Here is a 27407-nt window from a genome sequence, read left to right on the forward strand (position 1 = left end):
GAACATATTGATGGAACTCACCTTTCAGAGGTTGACTGTGATTCTCAGTCTTGGTTTTAAAGGCCATTACTGTATGAAATTTTAGTCATTCAGGTTGTTCCTTTGCTTTATGTGACTCTTCCATAACTAGCTTAGCAGTAAACATTCAAAATACATATTTTCTAATGAGAGTTGCATATCTACTTTGTAACTAACACTGAGGACATGTAAAACCTTAAAAAGTATCCTAATAACAGGATAAAATACTCCCAATTAAAGGTGGCAAGGAAGGAATTTCTTAAGTTTCAAGAAATATATTCACTCAGCTCACTCAAGCCCCTCTTGTCAACTGTTTGCACTGAACTCTCACACCTTTCCCTGAGGTTTTCTCTTGCCTCCCTGGTGAAGCACCATTCTCAGCATAAGAACCACTGCTGTAAGTGATTGATGCATACATAGTATAAGGCCCCTTTGGATTTCTAATAAAATTATGAATTAGAACTGAATAGAATAATTTAGTAATATACCCTATATGCATTGGTCTTTTCAGGATAAAGAAATGTTTAATGGACATACTAATAGCACTGGGTGCCGAAAATGAAGCGTCAAAAATAATTGAAGGAAAAGAAGAAAAGGAGAAAGCCGATATGGAGAAGCCAGAAAAAAAATGTGAGGCTCTCATCATTATTGCCTCTCTCATCACCTCCTCTCTAAGGTAGCATATATTTTTCATTGTATATTTTGTTTTGTTTTCAACAAACCGGCCATATCCCACTGAGGCAGAGTGACCTAAAAAGAAAAATGAAAGTTTTTCTTTTTAAATTTAGTAAATTAAGCAGAAGGGGTTACTAGCCCCTTGCTTCCAGCATTGAAGCTGCCTCTTGTGACACGCATGACTTACAGAAGAAGAATTCTTTTCCATTTCTTCTATAGTTTTTTTTTTTTTTTTAACAAGTCGGCCATCTCCCACCGAGGCAGGGTAACCCAGAAAGAAAGAAAATCCCCAAAAAGAAAATACTTTCATCATCATTCAACACTTTCACCTCACTCACACATAATCACTGTAATTATACACTAAAAATATGGATAACAATGAGAATTTTTCAAACAAGAAGAAATAAATAATATTTACACTTTCTTAATGAGTCTGCTCAACATATTAGAACTGCTTCTTGACAGTAGATGTGCTATTGTATTTATTTACACAACTCTTCTTACAGTTATATAAGTGTTTAGCAGTAGATGAGAGTATATATATCTACAAAACTATGGTTGAAGTTCTTAAATTATTAATGGATCTTCTGTACTGTGGTAAAATAAATTTTAATGTATTGTACATTTTATTGCACTGTACTGCAGGCACTACAGTGCCTACAGTACAGTGCCTGCACTCTGAAAGAGGGGTTTGAGATACTTGCTGTTTAGTGACATCTGATAAATGAGACACTTGTGCAACATTTGGAAATGTTTTGCCATATTGTGACTTCTTCAGTCCATTGCAGAAAAAGTTGGAAGATGAGGAGGAGTTCGAAGTAATCAGTCCCCCAGCTTGGGGTCAATGTGTTCAGTCCATCAATCTTGACAAAAGTGTAGCATGTTCACAAAGATGGGGCTTATATACTGATGATAGATGAGGTGGAGCAGTGGTAGGCAAGTCACCAGTGAACAAAGCCACTGGTGGAAATAGGTCATGCCTGTAGATTAGACAAGTTTTGAAGAAATCTCTGCATCAGTATACCAAGATGTTGTTGTGTCTGACAGAATATGAATAAATGGTTTAAAAAAAAAGACTTGTTGATAAATGAGACACTTGTGCAACACATCAGTTTTTTAAACCATTTATTCTCATCCTGTCATAAGCTACCTTTTTCTCTTTTATCACACCCTTTACTTCATCATTCCACCAATCACTCCTCTTTCCTCCTGCCCCCACCCTCCTATAACCACAAGCTTCTGCCCCACATTCTAATACTGCATTTTTAAAACTATTCCAACCCTCTTCAACCCCCCCACTACTCATCTTTGCACTAGCCCACCTTTCTGCCAATAGTCGCTTATATCTCACCCGAACTTCCTCCTCCCTTAGTTTATACACTTTCACCTCCCTCTTACTTGTTGTTGCCACCTTCCTCTTTTCCCATCTACCTCTTACTCTAACTGTAGCTACAACTAAATAATGATCCGATATATCAGTTGCCCCTCTATAAACATGTACATCCTGGAGCCTACCCATCAACCTTTTATCCACCAATACATAATCTAACAAACTACTTTCATTACGTGCTACATCATACCTTGTATATTTATTTATCCTCTTTTTCATAAAATATGTATTACTTATTACCAAATTTCTTTCTACACATAGCTCAATTAAAGGCTCCCCATTTACATTTACCCCTGGCACCCCAAATTTACCTACTACTCCCTCCATAACATTTTTACCCACTTTAGCATTGAAATCCCTAGCCACCATTACTCTCACACTTGATTCAAAACTCCCCACGCATTCACTCAACATTTCCCAAAATCTCTTTCTCTCCTCTACACTTCTCTCTTCTCCAGGTGCATACACGCTTACTATAACCCACTTTTCACATCCAATCTTTATTTTACTCCACATAATCCTTGAATTAATACATTTGTAGTCCCTCTTTTCCTGAATATCAAAATGGTATACAATACCGACAGGATGGTTGTTAAGACACATAGGCAACACTTAGGCAACTTTATTCCGAAATGTTTCGCCTACACAGTAGGCTTCTTCAGTCGAGTACAGAAAGTAGGCAGGAGCAGTCTGGAACTAACTGTTCCAGACTTTGGAACAGAACTTCTCCAGGCTGAGGGACTGACAACTTCAAATCTACGACTTTAAGGGTGATGGACTGATTACATCGTCTTCACATCTCTACTGCTCCTGCCTACTTTCTGTACTCGACTGAAGAAGCCTACTGTGTAGGCGAAACGTTTTGGAATAAAGTTGCTTAAGTGTTGCCTATGTGTCTTAACAACCACCCTCTTTTCCTGCCATAGCTTATCCTTCAACATTTTTGCTACTCCTTCTTTAGCTCTAACTCTATTTGAAACCCCTGACCTAATTCCATTTATTCCTCTCCATTGAAACTCTCCCACCCCCTTCAGCTTTGTTTCACTTAAAGCCAGGACATCCAGTTTCTTCTCATTCATAACATCCACAATCATCTCTTTCTTATCATTTGCACAACATCCACGCACATTCAGACTTCCCACTTTGAAAATTTTCTTCTAAAAGATGGTATACCTCCCTGGCCAGTGCATGAAATTACCGCCTCCCTTTCTTCCTCAACATTTAAAAGTTCCTCAAAATATTCTCTCCATCTACTTAATACCTCCCTCTCCCCATCTACTAACTCCTCTACTCTGTTTTTAGCTGAGAAATCCATACTTTCCCTAGGCTTTCTTAACTTGTTTAACTCACTCCAAATTTTTTTCTTATTTTCATTAAAATTTCTTGACAGTGCCTCTCCCACTCTTTCATCTGCTCTCCTTTTGCACTCTCTCACCACTCTCTTCACCTTTCTTTTACTCTCCATATACTCTGCTCTTCTTATAACACTTCTGCTTTGTAAAAACCTCTCGTAAGCTACCTTTTTCTCTTTTATCACACCCTTTACTTCATCATTCCACCAATCACTCCTCTTTCCTCCTGCTCCCACCCTCCTATAACCACAAACTTCTGCCCCACATTCTAATACTGCATTTTTAAAACTATTCCAAGCCTTTTCAACCCCCCCACCCTCTTTTCCTGCCATAGCTTATCCTCCTCAACATTATTGCTACTCCTTCTTTAGCTCTAACTCTATTTGAAACCCCTGACCTAATCCCATTTATTTCTTTCTTCTCTCTCCATTGAAACTCTCCCACCCCACTTCTTATTCTTTTTAGTTTCACTTAAAGCCAGGACATCCAGTTTCTTCTCATTCATAGCATCCACAATCATCTCTTTCTTATCATTTGCACAACATCCACGCACATTCAGACTTCCCACTTTGACAATTTTCTTCTTCTTATTCATTTTAGTAATCTTTACAGGAAAAGGGGTTACTAGCCCATTGTTCCCGGCATTTTAGTTGACTTTTACAACACGCATGGCTTACGGAGGAAAGATTCTTATTTCACTTCCCCATGGATATAAAAGGAAAAGTAATAAGACCAAGAACTATTAAGATAAAATCAAAGAAAACTCAGATGAGTGTGTATAAATAAACATGTACATGTATGTGTAGTGTGACCTAAGTGTAAGTAGAAGTAGCAAGACATGCCTGTAATCTTGCATATTTATGAGACAGACAAAAGACACCAGCAATCCTACCATCATGTAAAACAATTACAGGCTTTCGTTTTACACTCACTTGGCAGGACGGTAGTACCTCCCTGGGTGGTTGCTGTCTACCAACCTACTACCTACAATAATATTATTAATAATATAATATTATTACACTATAATATAATAATCGTGTCCACTCATTACTTACCTTAAAATATCTGTTGCCTTAATGTAGAGTGAGAGGTGAGTAAACAAGATTAAATGAATAAACGAATGAGAGTGTAGAAGGTTGGCGAGTTATGTAAACAAACGTTGTTGTTGTTACCAGCCCGGACACAAATGGTTTCTGTTCACTCTGTCAAGCCGACCAGAAAAACATCTCATATTTGTTAATTTATATGTTTATATGTTATGTAGCATGTTTATTATATAATTTTGTAAAAGAAATCATAGATGGATTAAGCAAAATGTCTATATCAACGTTTTATACACATTTAATGTGCCTCGGTGATTAATATTGTGTTATTATCATTATTAATATGGCATCTTCAAGACCAATTACACTCTTAATGAGTGGCTCTGAGACAGACAAGCAGACAGAAAGACAGACACACAGGTAGACAGAAAGACAGACAGACACAGGTAGGCAGGACACACAGAGAAAGACACACACAGGTAGACAGAGACACACAGGTAGACAGACAGACAAACACACAGGTAGACAGAAAGACACACACATTTAGACAGAAAGACACACAGGAGGAAAGATTCTTATTCCACTTCCCCATGGATATAAAAGGAAAAGTAATAAGACCAAGAACTATTAAGATAAAATCAAAGAAAACTCAGATGAGTGTGTATAAATAAATGTGTACATATATGTGTAGTGTGACCTAAGTGTAAGTAGAAGTAGCAAGACATGCCTGTAATCTTGCATATTTATGAGACAGACAAAAGACACCAGCAGTCCTACCATCATGTAAAACAATTACAGGCTTTCGTTTTACACTCACTTGGCAGGACGGTAGTACCTCCCTGGGTGGTTGCTGTCTACCAACCTACTACCTTCATGTACATATGTACTAATATTAATAATAATATTATTACACTATAGTATAATAATCGTGTCCACTCATTACTTACCTTAAAATATTTGTTGTCTTAATGTAGAGTGAGAAGTGAGTAAACAAGATTAAATGAATAAACGAATGAGAGTGTAGAAGGTTGGCGAGTTATGTAAACAAACGTTGTTGTTGTTACCAGCCCGGACACAAATGGTTTCTGTTCACTCTGTCAAGCCGACCAGAAAAACATCTCATATTTGTTAATTTATATGTTTATATGTTATGCAGCATGTTTATTATATAATTTTGTAAAAGAAATCATAGATGGATTAAGCAAAATGTCTATATCAACGTTTCATACACATTTAATGCGCCTCGGTGATTAACCCTTTGACTGTCGCGGCCGTATATATACGTCTTACGAGGTACCGTGTTTGACGTATATATACTCATAAATTCTAGCGGCTTCAAATCAAGCAGGAGAAAGCTGGTAGGCCCACATGTGAGAGAATGGGTCTGTGTGATCAGTGTGCACCATATAAGAAAAATCCTGGAGCACGCAGTGCATAATGAGAAAAAAAAACTCCGACCGATTTTTTTAATTAAAATGCCGACTTTGTGGTCTATTTTCGTATAGTATTTATGATTGTATTCTCGTTTTCTTGGTCTCATTTGATAGAATGGAAAACATTTTATAGAAATAGAGGTGATTTTGATTGATTTTACTATAAAAAGAACCTAGAAATGGAGCTCAAAGTAGGGGAAATGTTTGATTTTTACCAATGTTCAAAAGTAAACAAATGATGCCATTGTCCAATAAATGTCCAACTAGCCATTCTAATATGCAGTCATGAATGGGTTGATGTTATTTATACAATTATTACAGTATTGCAGTAGTCTGCATAATAGTAAGACTTCTATATTTTGTTTGAATAAAAATTAAAAACAGAAAGTAAGAGTAATATCAGAGGGGCCTGGAGACATGACTGATGAGCAAAGAAAATGTTATTTTAGAGCCAGGAATGTCTGCATTGTTCATTCTGGACCTTATTTTGAAATTGTCACATTTTTTAGTTTTCGTGAAATTGGCCAAATTGCAAATTTCTGACCACATTATCAGGTAGTTGAAATCGGTAAATGGGCAGTTTCTTGTACTCAATCAATAGAAAAAATGGAGTTCTAAAGAAATAGCTATGAGTTTGGGCGACTGGAACAATGGAATTAGCCGAAAATAGGGCTCAAAGTGGGCGAAATCGCCGATTTGTAAACAGCGCCGAGGTCGCTAAATTCGCGAGAGCATAATTCCGTCAGTTTTCCATCAAATTTCGTTTTTTTGGTGTCATTACAATCGGGAAAAGATTCTCTATCATTTCATAAGAAAAAATAATAATTTTTTTTTTTAAATTTTGCGACACCAGGAGACACCTCAGGATTGGGGGTTGCGACAGTCAAAGGGTTAATATTGTGTTATTATCATTATTAATATGGCATCTTCAAGACCAATTACACTCTTAATGAGTGGCTCTGAGACAGACAAGCAGACAGAAAGACAGACACACAGGTAGACAAAGACAGACACAGGTAGGCAGAAGGACACACAGGTAGACAAAGACACACACAGGTAGACAGAAAGACAGACACACAAGTAGACAGACACACAGGTAGACAGAAAGACACACACAGGTAGACAGAAAGACACACACAGGTAGACAGTAAGACACACACAGGTAGACAGAAAGACAGACACACAAGTAGACAGACACACAGGTAGACAGAAAGACACACACAGGTAGACATAAAGACAGACACACAGTTAGACAGAAAGATAGACACACACAGGTAGACATAAAGACAGACACAAAGACAGACACACAGGTAGACAGACAAACAGACACACAGAGATACAGACAGACACAGATATACAGGCAGACAGATACAGACCGGTTTATGTGGAACAGTGAAAACAAATAGAGAGTTGGAGGGTAAGAGCCTTTCTTGCCACAATCTCCAGTGCAAGATTCAGACTTCATCTTAGGGGCCATGGTGAAATTTACTGTCCAGTTAGTACAGTTAATACAGTATGATGCTGCTGATAGGGCAGGGTTACTCAAACTGATGCTGCCTGCATGACGCATTGCCACCGTGAGTATTGTCAAATATTGTACAGTGGTGTGCATAAGCCAGCCCAGCCCAGCTGCCAGATGCATGGTCGTAAGTCGAGTGGATGTATGTCGAGCAGGTCGTAAGTCGGATGGTAGGTGTATTTTATTCATTCTAGAGTGTATATCAGGTTTCTGTGTTATCTATATTATTTATTATGCCATATTAGATGAATTATGATAGATAAATAAGCTGTAGAGTTGATATTAGCATCATATTCAAGTATTTTGTCCTGCCTCCTGAGAGCAGGAATTCTGCTGGAACGGATTAAATGGCATTTCAATTAATTTAAATGAGGAAAATTGACTCAGCATACGAACAAATTGGGATGCGAATAAGGTCATGGAACGGATTAAATTCGTAAGCCGAGGTTCCACTGTAGTGGGATCTCTGTCTGCATTAAATCTTATTCATTGGACACTCTTTGTATACAGTAGCTACTTCATATCTCTTAATTGCTCTTTTTCTCTCTAAATACATTAAAAAGTTTTGTCTATTTAATTGTACTTATTCATAAAGCTTGTAAAGTTAAGAGACTTAGTTATTTGCAATTTTTTTGATACGAGTATTTTTGAAGAGAAGTGTAAATAAAAGATTTTTTCAGAGCTCTGCATTTCACATCTTCAAAACTGGATGCTTTGGACCTCTTGGGAAAAGTGTCCCAGTATGTTCCAGATGAGATTATTCTGGATCGGATATTGCCTTATATTGTAAGTGTATTTATTTAGTCTTAATTTCCAGAATTCTTTCACTTGCCCTCTCAAATTCCTCCACCAACTTTTGCAACTTCTCTTCAGAATCTCCCAAAAAATCATGTCAGTGGCAAACAGCAACTGTGACAACTCCTACTTTGTTTCACTTTTCACATTCTAGCATCTATAAATAAGGCAAACTACTATGGTGACATCACACATCTCTGTCTAAGGCCTACTTTTACTGAAAATTATCTCCCTCTCCCCTGCATACCCTAACCGGAATCTCACTATCTGCATAAAAGTTCTTTACTGCTTTTAAGAACATAAGAATTGAGGAACACTGCAGAAGGCCTACTGGCCTATGCTACTGCTTTACAGCAGTAGCCTGAAACCTAACCTGCTGTATAAGCAGGGCCTACTTGTACTTGGGATCACATAGTTTACTAGGTACCTAATAGATACTTCCTCTCATGGTATCTGCATCATTTTTTATTAATTGGTGCTTGAATGAGTTAGCATTTTTAAAATTAGCCTTTACATTCAATTGTTTCAGTTAGGACTTGACTAAATCAACATTTATATAATCTTTGTCATTGTCATAAAATCAAGGCTGCATTCACTTAGTATAAGCAAAAACATTGCGGTAATAACAATTTGTTTGACATGCATTGGGTGGTTAGAATAATATTGTGCAATACTATATACTATAAGCATAGGAGCAGGGGCTGGTAATCCCCTTCTCCTATATACATTACTAAATTTAAAAAGAGAAAGTTTTGTTTTTCTTTTTAGGTCACCCTGCCTTGGTGGGATATGGCCAGTTTTGTTGAATATGTGAACACACAATTGTATGTTTCCTTTGCACATTAAACTTGAAGTCTTGACTTGTGTGTTCTTTATGTTCAGTTAGTTTTAAACATAAAATTAGCTCTCCAGGCCACACATTATATGCAAGTGATGCATGTTCAAGCACTTGACATCACCAGACCTACCTACCTAACCCTTTTGACTTCCTCTCCCTGTATTTTCTGTTATTTTTTGTTTCCTGCATTGAATTGAAAGAGCCCCCAGTGGGCAAAACATCTAATTAAATGCCCTACGTGTTGAATTTGTGTTCTTATTCCACAAATGGTTTTTAACACAGTACAAGCTAAACCAGAACATTTTTCAGATTTTGTCACAAAGGAGTTTCAAATTAGCATTGCTTTGACTATTTTCAGTTTCACCTTCTGCACGATGGTGAGCCGCGTGTGCGTGTGTTTGCACTCCACACACTCACTCACTGCCTCACTCTGGTCTCAAGTGTACCAAGATCAGATGCTAACATATTCCCAGAGTACATCCTTCCCAACCTTGCTGATGTAAGTAATTGAGTTCCATCTTGATATTAATGAAGTACAATGTAATATATAATTAAAATTAATAAAGTGGACATTTATGAAAATTATCCTCCATTTTTAACTATTTTTTTAGTACAGTATAATATATTTTAGGACATTTCAGCTTCTATCATTTTACAAGTTTGCAGTTGTTGAAGCTGTCATCTTATTCATGAAACTGAAGAATCTTTTGATTTACCATAGTTTCAGTGGTTTACAATTTAGAAGTTCAGATAATGAGTGTTCCTGCACTTCAGGGAGCTTCACAAGTGTCTTGGTTCAGTTTGTATAGGGATAATAACTTGTCACAAACTTATTGTTCATTTATATTGGGTAGTTTGCAGACTTGTCTCCCTCATGAGTCCCGAGTTTAACTCAGTTGTTGTTACATTTTTATGCCTGTCATACTACAGAAAGCAGCAGATGCACAATAAGCTCATTTTCTGTCTAACAGATGTTAACAGCTTATATTTAAGTATACATTAACTAATTGGTTGAATTTATTCATTTTTTTATAGGTAATGTTAATGTAAACATAGCCTTCTCCAACAAGTAATATTGATGTTTAGTCTGAAATATCGCACTTTATCTAATAGTCAAGTTACACAAATTAATAATTTAATAATCTTTTCCAATAGATCACACAAGATGAAGCTGTCATTGTACGACAAGCATATGCAGAAAATATTGCAACTATAGCAGAAACTGCTTTGAGGTTAGTATTATGTCATAGTGTTTGTATTTTAAAAACAATAAATTTCCTGTTAACATACATTCTTTTTCAGAAAAAGTTTGTATATTGTGACACAGTGTACTTAAAATATATTAAATAGGAAGCAATTTAGTAGACAGCAGTATTGTCCAGGCTCCAGGAAGGTACCCTGATATTATCCTGTCTTAATAATGGAAAATAGAAGCCTGTTTAATATTTAATATTAATAAGTCTTGTTAACCCTTTGACTGTTTTGGTCATATATATACGTCTTACAAGCCACCGTTTTTGACGTATATTGAAAGAATTAGAGGTAAGACAGAATGTAGAACTGCAGATGAGCAAGGAGGTTTTAGAGTGGGTAGGGGATGTGTAGATCAAGTGTTTACTTTGAAGCATATATGTGAGCAATATTTAGATAAAGGTAAGGAAGTTTTTATTGCATTTATGGATTTAGAAAAGGCATATGATAGAGTGGATAGGGAAGCATTGTGGCAGATGTTGCAAGTATATGGAATAGGTGGTAAGTTAATAAATGCTGTAAAGAGTTTTTATGAGGATAGTGAGGCTCAGGTTAGGGTGTGTAGAAGAAAGGGAGAATACTTCCCAGTAAAAGTAGGTCTTAGACAGGGATGTGTAATGTCACCATGGTTGTTTAATATATTTATAGATAGGGTTGTAAAAGAAGTAAATGCTAGGGTGTTCAGGAGAGGTGTGGGATTAAATTATGGGGAATTAAATACAAAATGGGAAGTGACAAACTTACTTTTTGCTGATGATACTGTGCTTATGGGAGATTCTAAAGAAAAATTGCAAAGGTTAGTGGACGAATTTGGGAGTGTGTGTTAAGGTAGAAAGTTGAAAGTGAACATAGAAAAGTATAAGGTGATGAGAGTATCAAATGATTTAGATAAAGAAAAATTGGATATCAAATTGGGGAGGAGGAGAATGGAAGAAGTGAATGTTTTCAGATATTTGGGAGTTGACATGTCAGTGGATGGATTTATGAAGGATGAGGTTAATCATAGAATTGATGAAGGAAACAAGGTGAGTGGTGCATTGAGGTATATATGGAGGCAAAAAATGTTATCTATGGAGGCAAAGAAGGGAATGTGTGAAAGTATAGTAGTACCAACACTCTTATATGGGTGTGAAGCTTGGGTTGTAAATGCTGCAGCAGGGAGGTGGTTGGAGGCTGTGGAGATGTCCTGTCTAAGGGCAATGTGTGGTGTAAATATGCAGAAAATTCGAAGTGTGGAAATTAGGAGGTGTGAAGTTAATAAAAGCATTAGTCAGAGGGCTGAAGAGGGTTTCTTGAGGTGGTTTGGTCATTTAGAGAGAATGGAAAGCGTATGAATCTGTAGGGGAAGGAAGGCGGGGTAGGGGTCGTCCTCGAAAAGGTTGGAGGGAAGGGGTAAAGGAGGTGTTGTGGGCGAGGGGTTTGGTCTTCCAGCAAGCGTGCGTGAGCGTGTTAGATAGGAGTGAATGGAGACAAATGGTATTTGGGACCTGACTAGCTGTTGGAGTGTGAGCAGGGTAATATTTAGTGAAGGGATTCAGGGAAACCGGTTATTTTATATAACCGGACTTGAGCCTGGAAATGGAAAGTACAATGCCTGCACTCTAAAGGAGGGGTTTGAGATATTGGCAGTTTGGAGGGAATATATTGTGTATTTTTATACGTATATACTTCTAAACTGTTGTATTCTGGGCACCTCTGCAAAAACAGTGATCATGTGTGTGTGAGGTGAAAGTGTTGAATGATGATGAAAGTATTTTTTTGGGGGGGATTTTCTTTCTTTTTGGGTCACCCTGCCTCGGTGGGAGACGGCCGACTTATTGAAAAAAAAAAAATACTTGTAAATTTTAGCGGCTTCAAATCAAGCAGGAGAAAGCTGGTAGGCCCACATGTGTGAGAATGGGTCTGTATGGTCAGTGTGCACCATATAAAAAAAATCCTGCAGCACGCAGTGCATAACGAGAAAAAAAAACTCCGACCCTTTTTTTTTAATTAAGATGCCGACTTTGTGGTCTATTTTCGTATAGTATTTATGGATGTATTCTCGTTTTCTTGGTCTCATTTGATAGAATGTAAAATATATTATAGAAATAGTGGTGATTTTGATTGGTTTTACTATGAAAAGAACCTTGAAATGGAGCTCAAAGTAGGGGAAATGTTTGATTTTTGCCGATGTTCAAAGGTAAACAAATGATGTCATTTTCCAATAAATGTCCAAGTAGCCATTCTAATATGCAGTCATGAATGGGTTGACATTATTTATATAATTATTACAATATTGCAGTAGTCTGCATAACAGTAAATCTTCTGTTTCTTTTTGAATAAAAATTCAAAATAGAAAGCAAGAGTAATATCAGAGGGGCCTGGAGATGAGACTGATAAAGAAAGAAAATGTTATTTTAGAGCCAGGAATGTCTGCATTGTTCATTCTGGACTATATTTTGAAATTGTCATATTTTTTTAATTTCCGTTAAATTGGCCAAATTGCAAATTTCTGACCACGTTATTGGGTAGTTGAAATCGGTAAATGGGCAGTTTCTTGTACTCAGTCGATAGAAAAAATGGAGTTCTAAAGAAATAGCTATGAGTTTGGTCAACTGGAACAATGGAATTAGCTGAAAATAGGGCTCAAAGTGGGCGAAATCGGCGATTCGTAAATATCGCCGAGGTTGCTAACTTCGCGAGAGCGTAATTCCATCAGTTTTCCATCAAATGTTGTTCTTTTGGAGTCACTAGAATCAGGAAAAGATTCTATCATTTCATAAGAAAAAGTAATTTTTTTTTTTTTTTTTTGGGGGGGGGGGATTTTGCAACACCAGGAGACGCCTCAGGATTTGGGGTTGCGACAGTCAAGGGGTTAAAAAAGAGTTTCTTTTTTGGGTCACCCTGCCTCGGTGGGAGATGGCCAGCATGTTAATAAATTTCCTCTCCTAAGTGCAAGGTATTTGTGTATTGTAACTTTAACTTTCCAGTTTTTTGATAAAAGTGTGTTAGAATCATTGTTTCCATGCTGTGTGTGCCATAGAAGGTGACTGAATTTCCTGAGGAAAGAGACTGATTGATATTTTCTCCTGCATTTAATAACTAAACAGAGAAAAGGGTGTCCTGAAGTTTGATTCTTTGAATGTGCTTGGAGATAGTATAGATGAATAGAAATAAAGAGTGACAGGTGAATATGAATAAGATAAGCTGGATCTCCATGACCTGGCATTGGTGTGGTTACAAGTATACATGGCCACACTTCTGCTAGTGGTTACACAGAGATGCTTGTCTTTGTCAACTGTATTGCAGAACGAGTATGAATGTAATTCCAGGATTTTTCTACTGAGAATGGTTGCATATTTTCAACCCCTATTCTCAGGATGTAAAGCTCTGTTTATCCTTCATGTTCAAACTTTTTCATAACTTTCTCTGAAAAACATCAATATTTATTGGTAACAGCTAGCTACATAATGAGGTTTCCCAGTACAAATACCTTTGTAACAGCTAGCTACATAATACCAGATCTTTGAGAGTATCCTAACTTTTTTCATTATTTCCTTGCTATATTTTGAATATGAATATGGAATTTAGATTTATTATTTTTTTTTTTTAACACATCGGCCAATTCCCACCAAGGCAGGCTGGCCCGAAAAAGAAACACTTTCATAATCATTCACTCCATCATTGTCTTACCAGAGATGTGCTTTACACTACAGTTATAAAACTGCAACATTAACACCCCTCCTTCAGAGTGTAGACACTGTACTTCCCATCTCCAGGACTCAAGTCCAGCCTGCCAGTTTCCCTGAATCCCTTCATAAATGTTACTTTGCTCACACTCAGACAGCATGTCAAGTATTAAAAACCATTTGTCTCCATTCCTATCTTACTTTGCTCACACTCCAAGAGCATGTCAAGTATTAAAAACCATTTGTCTCCATTCACTCCTATCAAATATGCTCATTCACACTTGCTGAAAGTCCAAGCCCCTCGCACACAAAGCCTCCTTTACCTCCTCCCTCCAGCCCTTCCTAGGCCGACCCCTATCCCGCCTTCCCTCCACTACAGATTTATACACTCTCAAAGTCATTCTGTTTTGTTCCATTCTCTCTACCTGTCAAAACCACCTCAACAACCCCTCCTCAGCCCTCTGGATAATAGTTTTGGTAATCCCACACCTTCTCCTAATTTCCCAACTACAAATTTTCTGCATTATATTCACACCACAACTTGCCCTCAGACATGGCATCTCCACTGCCTCCAGCCTTCTCCTCGTTGCAACATTCATCACTCATGCTTCACACCCTTACAAGAATGTTGATACAACTATACTCTCATACATTCCCCTTTTTGCTTCCATGGACAAAGTTTTTGTCTCCACAGACTCCTAAGTGCACCACTCACCCTTTTCCCCTCATCAATTCTGTGATTCACCTCATCCTTCATAAACCCATATGCTGGCACGTCCACTCCTAAATATCTGAATACATTCACCTCCCCCATACTCTCTCCCTCCAATGTGATATCCAGTCTTTCATCACATAATCTTTTTATCCTCATAACCTTACTCTTTCCTATATTCACTTTTAATTTTCTTATTTTATATACCCTACCAAATTCATCCACCAACCTCTGCAACTTCTCTTCAGAATCTCTCAAAAGCACTGTGTCTTCAGCAAAGAGCAACTGTGAGAACTCCCACTTTGTGTTTGATTATCTTTTAACTCCACACCTCTTGCCAAGTCCCTAGCATTCACTTGTGTTACAACCCTATCTATATATATATATATATATTGAACAACCAAAGTGACATCACACATCCTTGTCTAAGGCTTACTTTTACTGGGAAATAATCTCCCTCTCTCCTACATACTCTAACCTGAGCCTCACTATCCTCGTAAAAACTCTTCACTGCTTTCAGTAACCTACCTCCTATACCATGCACCTGCCACATTGCCCCCCTGTCCACCTTGTCAAATGCTTTTTCTACATCCATAAATGCCACAAGAGGTTTTTGTGGCATTTATGGATTTAGAAAAGGCATATGACAGGGTGGATAGAGGGGCAGTGTTGCAGGCGTATGGTATAGGAGGTAGGTTACTGAAAGCAGTGAAGAGTTTTTCTGTGGACAGTAAGGCTCAGGTTAGAGTATGTAGGAGAGAGGGAGATTATTTCCCAGTAAATTTGTAGATTTGTTGTCCAGGAATAATTCTAAGAGTTGTTGTCTAAGCATGTCTAACATTTGCTTTCAAGACATATTGCTGAGAGTTTACTTTGATTTTCTGTTTTATTTGTGTGTTATTTATCTTATTGTTCATGTTGGTTGTTTTATTACCACACATTATGTACAATGCAGTAAGATCACAGTAAACAGGTGATATCAGAATATGCGAAACAACCATTGTGAAAGGATAGTGAAATTCCAAGCACTTTCATGACTTCTCATATTATCAAGGTACTATAAAGACAATACATCAAAGGAAGGCATATAAAGGGTCGAGACCACACCTCACCATCACATCCCACAACAAACCAACACCTGACACGCAACGACACCCAACTCATAAGAAAGGAGGAACACTGCAGCAGGCCCACTGGCCCAACTAGACAGGTCCTTCACGACATCCCACTAACAAAATATTTGTCCAACCCAAGTACTCTACCCAAGAATTGATTTATTATTTGTCCAATGTATTATTAAATTCTTCCCAAATTTTATTATTTATAAATTAATCTAATTTATATAAACCAAAGGAAATATTCATATTATTTTCAAAACTGCCTTTTATGAAACAAGATTCAATTATATTCCTGTCGACCATGGACTTGCTTGATGCAACTTTCTCAACTTTTTGAAAATCAATTGCATGGTTAAAATCTCTCACATGAATAAATAGAGCATTGAAATCTTGTCCAATTCTAATGCTATATTTCTTCTTCTTTCAACAAACCGGCCGTATCCCACCAAGGCAGGGTGGCCCAAAAAGAAAAACAAAAGTTTCTCTTTTTAAATTTAGTAATTTATACAGGAGAAGGGGTTACTAGCTCCTTGCTCCTGGCATTTTAGTCGCCTCTTACAACACGCATGACTTACAGAGGAAGAATTCTGTTCCACTTCCCCATGGAGATAAGAGGAAATAAACAAGAACAAGAACTAGAAAGAAAATAGCAGATAACCCAGAGGGGTGTGTGTATATATATGCTTGTACATGTATGTGTAGTGTGACCTAAGTGTAAGTAGAAGTAGCAAGACGTACCTGAAATCTTGCATGTTTATGAGACAGAAAGAAGGACACCAGCAATCCATGTAAAACAATTACAGGCTTTCGTTTTACACTCACTTGGCAGGATGGTAGTACGTCCCTGGGCAGTTGCTGTCTACCAACCTACTACCTAGGAATGCTCTATTTATGTTGTTTTAATCTTAGTTCGAAACTTTTGCCATTTTGACCGTAATAAACTTTATCGTAAATTTTACAAGGAATCTTATAGACGCATCTGTCAGCATTTTGGGAGGAATTCTTTATCAAAAGCTTCTTTTTTACTTTATCAAAATTTTTAAACACAATTTTGATATTAAAAGTCTTAAGAAGAGAAGGCATATCAACCAAGTTTTCATGGCAAGGGAGAACCAACATATTTTTAGTTGAATAAGGTTGGTTGTCCCTTTTTAGATTGTAAAAAGTATTTATAGCAATTTTAACCCTTTCAGGATTTCCGGCGTACTAGTACGGCTTATGCACCAGGGTTATTGACGTACTAGTACACCTAAATTCTAGCGCCTTCCAATCTAGTGAGAGAAAGCTGGTAGGCCTACATATGAAAGAATGGGTCTATGTGGTCAGTATTCACAGTATAAAAAAAATCCTGCAGCACACAGTGCATAATGAGAAAAAAAAAACTTTTACCGTGTTTTTGGCTTAAAACAGCGACTTTGCAGTGCATTTTTGTATGGTATTTATGGTTGTATTTTAGTTTTCCTGGTCTCATTTTATAGAATGGAAGACATACTACAGAAATTGAGATGATATTGATTGGTTTCATAATGAAAAGTACCTTGAAATTGAGCCCAAAGTAGCAGAAATGTTTGATTTTTACCAAAGTTCAAAAGTAAACAAATCATGCCAAGCGTCCAATACATGTCAACTGGTGAGTCTGATATTCTTTCACAAGTGCGCTGATATTATTTACACCATTTCTACACTAATACAGTAGTCTGCATAACAGTAATTCTTCTATTTTTTGTGAGAATAAAAATTCCAAGTGAAAAGCAAAAGAGATGTAAGAGGGGCCTGGGGACGTGACTGATGAACAGAGAAAGTGTTATTTTAGTGCCAGGAATGTCCGTCTGTGTTTATTCTGGACCCTATTTGGAAATTGGCATCTTTTGAAATTTGTGTGAAATTAGCAAAATTGCCAATTTCTGACCACTTTATTGGATAGTTGAAATCAGTAAATGCGTGGTTTGTTGTACTCGTTTGATAGAAAAAATGGAGTTCTAGCAAAATATATATGAATTTTGTCGACTAGTACACTGGAATTGGCCAAAAATGGGGCTCAAAGTGGGCGAAATCGCCGATGCGTAAACATCGTCTAGACCACTAACTTTGCGAGAGCATAATTCTGTAAGTTTTCCATCAAATTTCATACTTTTGGTGTCATTATAATAGGGAAAAGATTCTCTCATTTCACAAGAATTTTTTTTTTTTTCCGAAAAATTTTCAACCCTGAGAACAAGTTTAGGAGAGGGCATCTCGACCATGAAAGGGTTAAAAGATTTATCAATTACATTTCTTGGGTATTTCAAATCATTAGGTATTTCATAAATTTTGGATATTTCTTCATGTATGAACTCTGCACTACAAATAGGCAAAGCTCTCAAAAACATTGATGAGAAAATAGACAGTTTAACTGTATCTTGATATGAAAAATAATAGTGTAGATAGGAACAGTTATTTGTAGGTTTTCTGTAAATTTTAAATTTGAATTCATTATTACCCTTAGTAATTTAAACATCAAGAAAAGGCAATGAGTTATTTTCCTCAAATTCCACAGTAAAGTTTATAGAATAGGCTAAGCTATTTAATTTAACAAGGAAATGGTTTATATCTATATTCTTAGGCATAAGACACAAAATATCATCAACATATCTGAACCATTTTCTCCATGGGGAAGTGGAACAGAATTCTTCCTCCGTAAGCCATGCGTGTCGTAAGAGGCGACTAAAATGCCGGGAGCAAGGGGCTGGTAACCCTTTCTCCTGTATACATTACTAAAGTTAAAAAGAGAAACTTTTGTTTTTCTTTTGGGGCCACCTTGCTTCGATGGGATATGGCCAGATTGTTGAAAGAAGAAAAGATCTGAACCATTTAACTCTGTTAGGGAGGATTGTGTTAAGCAATCTTGTTTCAAAAAATTTCATGTATAGGTTACTAAGAACAGGTGAAAGAGGATTTCCCATTGCCATACCAAACTTCTGAGTATAAAACTTATCATTAAATACAAATTTTGCATTAACAATGCAAAGTTTAATGATAGTAGGAACTGGCAACAGTAAATCGTAATTAACACGTTCTTCAGATAAGAAACTTAATAAATCATCAACTGGTACTTTTGTAAACAAGGAAGTAATATCAAAATTAACCACGTTAAAATAATATAAGTCAGTCAAGGAGCTTAATTTATCAACTAAATCAATGTTTTTTTAACATTAAAGTTAAAAAATTGTCCAACAGTAAGGCTAATAATTGGTCTGACTGGATTACCTGGTTTGTGTGTTTTTATTAACCCTTTGACTGTTAAATGTTGATGTGCTGTTGGAGTGTGAGCAAAGTAACATTTATGAAGGGATTCAGGGAAACCAGCAGGCCGGATTTGAGTCCTGGAGATGGGAAGTACAGTGCCTGCACTCTGAAGGAGGGGTGTTAATGTTGCAGTTTAAAAACTAGTGTAAAGCACCTTTCTGGCAAGACAGTGATGGAGTAAATGATGGTGAATGTTTTTCATTTTCGGGCCACCCTGCCTTGGTGGGAATCGGCCAGTGTGCTAATAATAAAAAAAAAATTCTAGCAGCTTCAAATCAAGCGGGAGAAAGCTGGTAGGCCCACATGTGAGAGAATGGGTCTGTGTGGTCATTGTGCACCACATAAAAAAAATCCTGCAGCACGCAGTGCGTAATGAGAAAAAAAAATGACTCATTTTTTTTTAATTAAAACACCGAATTTAAGGTGTATTTTCGTATAGTATTTATCGATGTATTCTCGTTTTCATGGTCTCACGTGATAAAATGGAAAACATACTACAGAAATAGAGATGATTTTGATTACTTTCATGATGAAAACAACCTTGAAATTTAGCTCAAAGTAGCGGAAATGTTCGATTTTTACCAATGTTCAGGAGGAAGCAAATCACGCCACACGTCCAATACACTTCAACTGTGGAGTCTAATATTCTTTCACTAGTGTACTGATATTATTTATACCATTTTTACAATAATGCAGTAGTCTACATGACAGTAAATTTAGTATTCTTTTTGTATGAATAAAAAATCAAAATGGAAAGTAATAGTAATATAAGAGGGGCCTAGAAACGTGACTAATGAACAGAGGATATGTTATTTTAGTGCCAAGAATGTCTACATTGTTTATTCTGGACCCTATTATGAAATTGGCATCTTTTTTAATTTGCGCAAAATTGGCCAAATTGCCAATTTCTGACACTTATTGAGTAGTTCAAGTCGGTAAATGGGCGGTTTCTTGTACTCAACAGATAGAAAAAATGGAGTTCTAAATAAATAGCTATGAGTTTGGTCAACTGGAACAATGGAATTGGCCAAAAACAGGGCTCAAATTCGGCGAAATTGCCTTTGCATGTATGTCGCCGAGACTAACTTTGCAGGAGTGTAATTCCGTGAGTTTTCTACCAAATTTAATACTTTTGGTGTCCTTACCATCGGGAAAAGATTCTCTATCATTTCATAAGAAAAATTTTTTTTTTTTTTTTTTTTCCAAAAATTTATCGACATAGAATGACAGTTTCAGAAAGGAGCCTGCGACAGTCAAAGGGTTAATCCATACATGTAGGGTAAAGATGGATTAGTAGAAGTAAATACTTTGATTAATTCATCGTTGCCTTTCAGTAGAAGTTTTATTGTTTTATTGAAATTGCTGTTAATGGTTTCTAAGGGATTCTTTCTAAATTTAGAATAGGTTTCAGTATCATCTAAGAGATCATTCATTTTATCATGGTAATCATGTTCTTTCATATTTACTAATGCATTTATTTTATCTGCTTTAGTAAGGTGCAACTTTTTATTATTAATAAGTGTATCATAAGACTTAAAGAATCTTTGAGGGCAATTGGGAATATTTTGTTTAAACATAGAGCTATATACCATTCCCTTGTTAATATTAATTTCATCAGTAGATAAATCAGAAGATTTTTCAATGTTACAAAAGGCTTTTCCAATTTCAATATTATTAAGTTTTTTTTTTTTTTTTGAAGTTGCAAAACTTAGACCAAAAATTGAGAAAGTTGTATCAAGCAAGTCCATTGTCGACAGGAATGTAATTGAATCTTGTTTTATAAAAAGCAGTTTTGAAAATAATATGAATATTTCCTTTGGTTTATATAAATTAAATTCATTTATAATTAATAAAATTTGGGAAGAATTTAATAATACATTGGACAAATAATAAATCTTAATTCTTGGGTAGAGTACTTGGGTTGGACAAATATTTTGTTAGTGGGATGTCGTGAAGGACCTGTCTAGTTGGGCCAGCGGGCCTGCTGCAGTGTTCCTCCTTTCTTATGAGTTGGGTGTCGTCGTGTGTCAAGTGTTGCTTTGTTGTGGGATGTGATGGTGAGGTGTGGTCTCGACTCTTTATATGCCTTCCTTTGATGTAATGTCTTTATAGTTCCTTGATAATGTGAGAAGTCATGAAAGCTCTTGGAATTTCACTATCCTTTCACAGTGGTTGTTTTGCATTATGTACAATGTTAGGTCTTTTCTGTATTAAGTGAAAGTGTGTAGGCTGTCACCCAAGTATAAATGTATTTGTAATGTATCATTTACCGTATTCTTTAACCCCTAAACTGTCCAAACGTAGCTCTATGTCCATGTGCGGGGGTCTCCGAACATAGATCTGCATTTTTTTTACATGCTTTCAAATGGAGAAAAATCAAGGTTGGAGCGCTACGCACGTGAACGTAGATCTACGTTTGGACAGTTTAAGGGTTAAGGTAATGGGATCAGAACTCGAGAAGATAAAATTAGTGTAATCTTTCAAGAGTATTGGTTTTAGTTGTGGGTGGTGTGCTTTTGTTAGGGATTCATTAACATACTGTGTGTGTTATTGTTACACCTGCCTTGATAAGATCTTTTGTATGCTGAAAGTCTGCACATATATTCTGGTGGCCTGGTGGTTAACGCTCTCGCTTCACACGGTGAGGGCCTGGGTTCGATTCCCAGCCAGAGTAGAAACATTGGACGTGTTTCTTTCCACCTGTTGTCTATGTTCCCCATCAGTAAAATGGGTACCTGGGTGTTAGTCGACTGGTGTGGGTCGCATCCTGGGACACTGACCTAAGGAGGCCTCGTCACAGACCGGGCCGCGGGGGCGTTGACCCCCGGAACTCTCTCCAGATAAACTCCAGATATATAGATTTGATAGTTTATTTGGCAACTGTCACAGGTCTACCTGTTCTGTTAGCTGCTTTGATATATTGATATTGGCAGTTTGGAGGGATATGTTGTGTATCTCTATACGTATATGCTTCTAAACTGTTGTATTCTGAGCACCTCTGCAAAAGCAGTGATAATGTGTGAGTGTGGTGAAAGTGTTGAATGATGATGAAAGTGTTTTCTTTTTGGGGATTTTCTTTCTTTTTTTTTTTGGGTCACCCTGCCTCGGTGGGAGACGGCCGACTTGTTGAAAAAAAAAAAAAAAATTATTTATGTTATTCTCTGTTGATTTTATGTTGGAATTCTCTGAGTGATGATGCTCGATGGTGTTTGTAGACACACTCCACCAGCTTATTTAGTGTTTCCATAAATGAATTGTGTTTCTGATGTGGTCTAAAGATCTTCTGTTAACCCCCAAGGCTCTTCATTTTCATTAGTGTGTTGTTGTGCGGCTTTTTTCTCTTGTATTTTTGTGGATTCTTGAGTAAGTTAGTCATGCAAGATTCTAACTGTTGTTGACATGCTGTTCGAGCGTTCTTGCTATTTATATATTTCTTGTTCTTATGGCTTGATGGAGGCCTGCAGTTTTGTACATAAAAGCTTAAAAAATATTATTTAGTCACAGATAGTACAAATTATAATTTTTTTCTTTAACCCTTAACCCTTTGAGGGTTTCAGCTGTACTAGTACGGCTTACGACCCAGGGTTTTTGACATACTAGTACGCCTAAATTCTAGCGCCCTCAAATCTAGTGAGAGAAAGCTGGTAGGCATACATATGAAAGAATGGGTCTATGTGGTCAGTGTGTGCAGTATAAAAAAAATCCTGCAGCACACAGTGCATAATGAGAAAATGAAAACTTTGACCATGTTTTTGGAATAAAACAGTGACTTTGCACTGTATTTTCGTATGGTATTTATTGTTGTATTCTAGTTTTCTTGGTCTCATTTTATAAAATGGAAGACATATTACAGAAATTGAGATGATTTTGACTGGTTTTACAATGAAAAGTACCTTGAAATTGAGCTCAAAGTAGCAGAAATGTTCGATTTTTACCAAAGTTCAAAAGTAGACAAATCATGCCAAGCGTCCAATACATGTCAACTGGTGAGTCTAATATTCTTTCACAAGTGCACTGATATTATTTATACCATTTCTACACTAATGCAGCAGTCTGCATAACAGTAAATCTTTTTTTTTTTGTAAGAATAAAAATTGAAAGTGGAAAGCCAAAGAAATATAAGAGGGGCCTGGGGATGTGACTACCGAACAGAGGAAATGTTACTTTAGTGCCAGGAATGTCTTTCTTGTTTATTCTGCGCCCTATTTAGAAATTGGCATCTTTTGAAATTTGTGTGAAATTGGCAAAATTGCTAAATTCTGACCACTGTAATGGATAGTTGAAATCAGTAAATGGGTGGTTTCTTGTACTCATTCAATAGAAAAAATAAAGTTCTAGAGAAATAGTTATGATTTTTGTCGACTCATACACTGGAATTGGCCGAAAATAGGGCTCAAAGTGGGCAAAATCGCCGATGGGTAAACATTGTCGAGACCGCTAACTTCGCGAGAGCATAATTCCATAAGTTTTCCATCAAATTTCATACTTTTGGTGTCAATATGATCGGGAAAAGATTATCTTTTCATAATTTTTTTTTTTTTTAAATTTGGCCAACCCTGAGAACAAGTCTTGGAGAGGGCTTGTCGACCCTCAAAGGGTTAAACTGTCCAAACGTAGATCTATGTTTGCACGCATAGCGCTCCAAACATAGATCAACGTTTTATTTTTCATTCGTTCAAATTTGGCACAATAGGCTTGAGTCGCCTAGACATGAAATAATGGGTCTGTGCACTCACTGTGCACACTATTAAAAAAATCTGGGCACACTTAGTACCTTGTGGGAGCACCAGTTCAATTGAGCGCCAGCTAGAGCAAATAGCGTGGCAAACACCAGGGATTCACTGATGCCATGTCGCATTAACACTCCCATTTTAAGAGGTAAGTAAAAATAGGTTAGATAAATACATGAGTGAGTGTGGGTGCATGTGAGTTGGACCTGACTAGCTTGTGCTACTAGGTCTGATGTCATGCTCCTTCCTTCAATGGATGTGACCTGACTAGGTGGGTCATTGGTCTAAGCCAGGGGGGAATGTACTTGCCTTGCATGGGCTAGTAGGCCTAGTGCAGTGTTCCTTCTTTCTTATGTTCTTATGTATTCTGCAGGCTGGCCTGCTGGCTTGCTTTGGCTGTCTCTGGCTGTCTCTCTGTCTATATCTCTGTCTATATTCTCTGTCTATATCTCTATATATCTGCCTATCTATATCTCTATCTATCTATATCTCTGTCTATCTATATCTATGTCTCACATGTACACATAAGTACAGTTATTATACATAGTGTAAATTACCTAGGATAATCCAAAAATTTCAGGCAAAGATAGACAGACAGATAGATAGATAGGCAGACAGACAGAGACAGGCAGACAGACAGAAACATGTTTGTGTGTATAAGTGAAAACAAAGCCAGGGTTCCCCCCGATCACCCATTTATCAAATGTCACCGAGCTGGTAACAGATGTCATAACACGATACTTCAAGGAGTGCGATACACATTTACCCCAGGCAGACAGAAAGACAGATAAGCAGAGACAGACAGACAGACAGACAGACAGTCAGGCAGGCAGGCAGACAGAGACAGATAAATAGATAGAGAGACAAGACATGTTTGTATGTAACAGTGATAACAAATACAGTGAGTGTTAGCTGGAGCAGTGGGGATTTATCAGATGTCACTAGGCTGTCAATAGTAGTGTATAGGGATGCCTTTCATAACATGCTTCAAGGTATATGCCAGGATGGAAATAAATGATATAAAATACCGACACAATGGGAATGTAAACACATATGCAGTATAATGTGATCTTTTATTGACAACATTTTGCCCACACAGTGGGCTTTTTCAAGTCACAAACAGATCTGTTTGTGACTTGAAAAAGGCCACTTTATGGGCGAAACATTGGCAATAAAGAATCACATTATACTGCATATGTGTTTATATTTCTATATATGCCAGGATATCTAAAACATTTCTGGTACCTATAAATACTTTGTTCATATTTCTAGACAATAATAAATAACCCAAGCAGGTGTAACTGTTCACTTGTCAATATGATTGTGACTATTTGAGTACAATTTCAGTACCTAATATTAGTGTCAGAACAAAGATTGGCTATGAACTTACCAGAACTATTATAAATTGTAATTTTTAGAACATAAAAAATATATTAATTAAAATAAAAACAAGGAAAAAGGTATATCAGCAACACTTCTGCAAGCAGCAGGAGTCGATGTTGCTGACAGGTGAGCATCCAGAGCCAACTTCACGGTCTTATATCTCGGTAAGTACTGACCCTAAATTTTTTTTAATCCTATGACATGTAGAAAAATGTGCTCTTCATTTTATAAGAAAAACGATTTTTTTATTTTTCAAAATATTCGGAGTGCCAGACAAGTGAATGTAGATCTACGTTTAGACAGTTTAAGGGTTAACATCCTAGAATGGCACACTAAATGCTTGAATTATATCACTTAATTTGAGTATTTTAGTAAAGAATGTGTAAATTAGAACAGAATTTTTTCTTGTAGGTTTCTCGAGTACAGTCAACTTCAGGGTATGATGACCTCCTACAGCTATGAGACTGAATTAGCGACACTGCAGGAAGTTATTCAGCAGAAGGTGGCAACTATGTTCTCAGATCCTTCAAATGTGGTGAAACGCACTCTGATGGAGAAGACCGTCACCAAACTTTGTGTGTTTTTTGGCAAACAAAATGGTAAATTTTATTGTGAGATTAGTTTTTATGTCATGGTTTTCTTATTCCAGGATTCCTTCAGCAATGTGTATTTAATTATTTAGTTAAATGTTAACAGAATTCTTCCTCTGTAAGCCATGCGTGTCGTAAGAGGCGACTAAAATGCCGGGAGCAAGGGGCTAGTAACCCCTTCTCCTGTATATATTACTAAATTTAAAAGGAGAAACTTCAGTTTTTTCTTTTGGGCCACCCCACCTCAGTGGGATACGGCTGGTACGTTGAAAGAAGAAAAGAAGAAAGTTTACAGTTGATATAGTGTAAGTAATTCTTGATCAAGTTATATCAAATACAGTGTATTCAAGTGAATTAAAACAAAAGCCCCCAAAATTTATCAGTTATATATTAATAATAATAATAATAATAATATTATTATTATTATTATTATTATTATTATTATTATTATTATTATTATTATTATTCTTTCAACAAACTGGCCATATCCCACCGAAGCAGGGTGGCCCAAAAAGAAAAACAAATGTTTCTCTTTTTAACTTTAGTAAAGTATACAGGAGAAGGGGTTTTTATTATTATTATTATTATTATTGATAAATTTTGGGAGCTTTTGTTTTAATTCACTTGAATTAACACTATAAATGAAGCTGTACAACCTTCTAACTGTTAATTAAACATGTATGGGCAATGTTTGCTACACGTTACTACCACTACTCCTGCCTCTACCATAATGACTCATGTGCTCACTTCAGATATTTTCAAATAATACTTAGTGCTCATTATAAAAATATTGCTCTTATGGACCTTGCTTAACCCTTTGAGGGTTTCGGCCGTACTAGTACAGCTTACGTCCCAGGGTTTTTGACGTACTAATACGCCTAAATTCTAGCGCCCTCAGATCTAGTGGGAGAAAGCTGGTAGGCATACATATGAAAGAATGGGTCTATGTGGTCAGTGTACGCAGTATAAAAAAAATCCTGCAGCACACAGTGCATAATGAGAAAAAAAAACTTTGACCGTGTTTTTGGATTAAAACAGCGACTTTGCACTGTATTTTCGTATGGTATTTATTGTTGTATTCTAGTTTTTCTTGGTTTCATTTTATAGAATGGAAGATATATTACAGAAATTGAGATGATTTTGACTGGTTTTACAATGAAAAATACCTTGAAATTGAGCTCAAAGTAGCAGAAATGTTCAATTTTTACCAAAGTTCAAAAGTAAACAAATCATGCCAAGCGTCCAATACACGTCAACTGGTGAGTCTAATATTCTTTCACAAGTGCACTGATATCATTTATACCATTTCTACACTAATGCAGCAGTCTGCATAACAGTAAATCTTCTATTTTTTGTAAGAATAAAAATTGAAAGTGGAAAGCCAAAGAAATATAAGAGGGGCCTGGGGATGTGACTAACGAACAGAGGAAATGTTATTTTAGTGCCAGGAATGTCTTTCTTGTTTATTCTGGACCCTATTTAGAAATTGGCATCTTTTGAAATTTGTGTGAAATTGGCAAAATTGCTAAATTCTGACCACTGTAATGGATAGTTGAAATCAGTAAATGGGTGGTTTCTTGTACTCATTCAATAGAAAAAATAAAGTT

At 36.6% G+C, this 27407-nt stretch overlaps 1 protein-coding gene across 5 annotated transcripts in view; it reads left to right on the forward strand.

Annotated features, from left to right (window-relative positions):
• Nucleotides 1-27407, forward strand: part of Vps15 (vacuolar protein sorting 15) — a 164744-nt gene that overhangs the window by 56835 nt on the left and 80502 nt on the right. For all 5 annotated transcript variants that reach the window (XM_053771055.2, XM_053771056.2, XM_053771054.2 and 2 more), the window contains exons 9-13: nucleotides 530-694; nucleotides 8111-8216; nucleotides 9422-9562; nucleotides 10219-10295; nucleotides 25622-25809. In XM_053771055.2, the coding sequence (XP_053627030.1) occupies nucleotides 530-694; nucleotides 8111-8216; nucleotides 9422-9562; nucleotides 10219-10295; nucleotides 25622-25809 (677 nt within the window). The remainder of the gene's footprint in view (nucleotides 1-529; nucleotides 695-8110; nucleotides 8217-9421; nucleotides 9563-10218; nucleotides 10296-25621; nucleotides 25810-27407) is intronic.

The sequence above is a fragment of the Cherax quadricarinatus genome, chromosome 5 (genome assembly GCF_038502225.1).
Source record: "Cherax quadricarinatus isolate ZL_2023a chromosome 5, ASM3850222v1, whole genome shotgun sequence".
NCBI lineage: Eukaryota > Metazoa > Arthropoda > Malacostraca > Decapoda > Parastacidae > Cherax > Cherax quadricarinatus.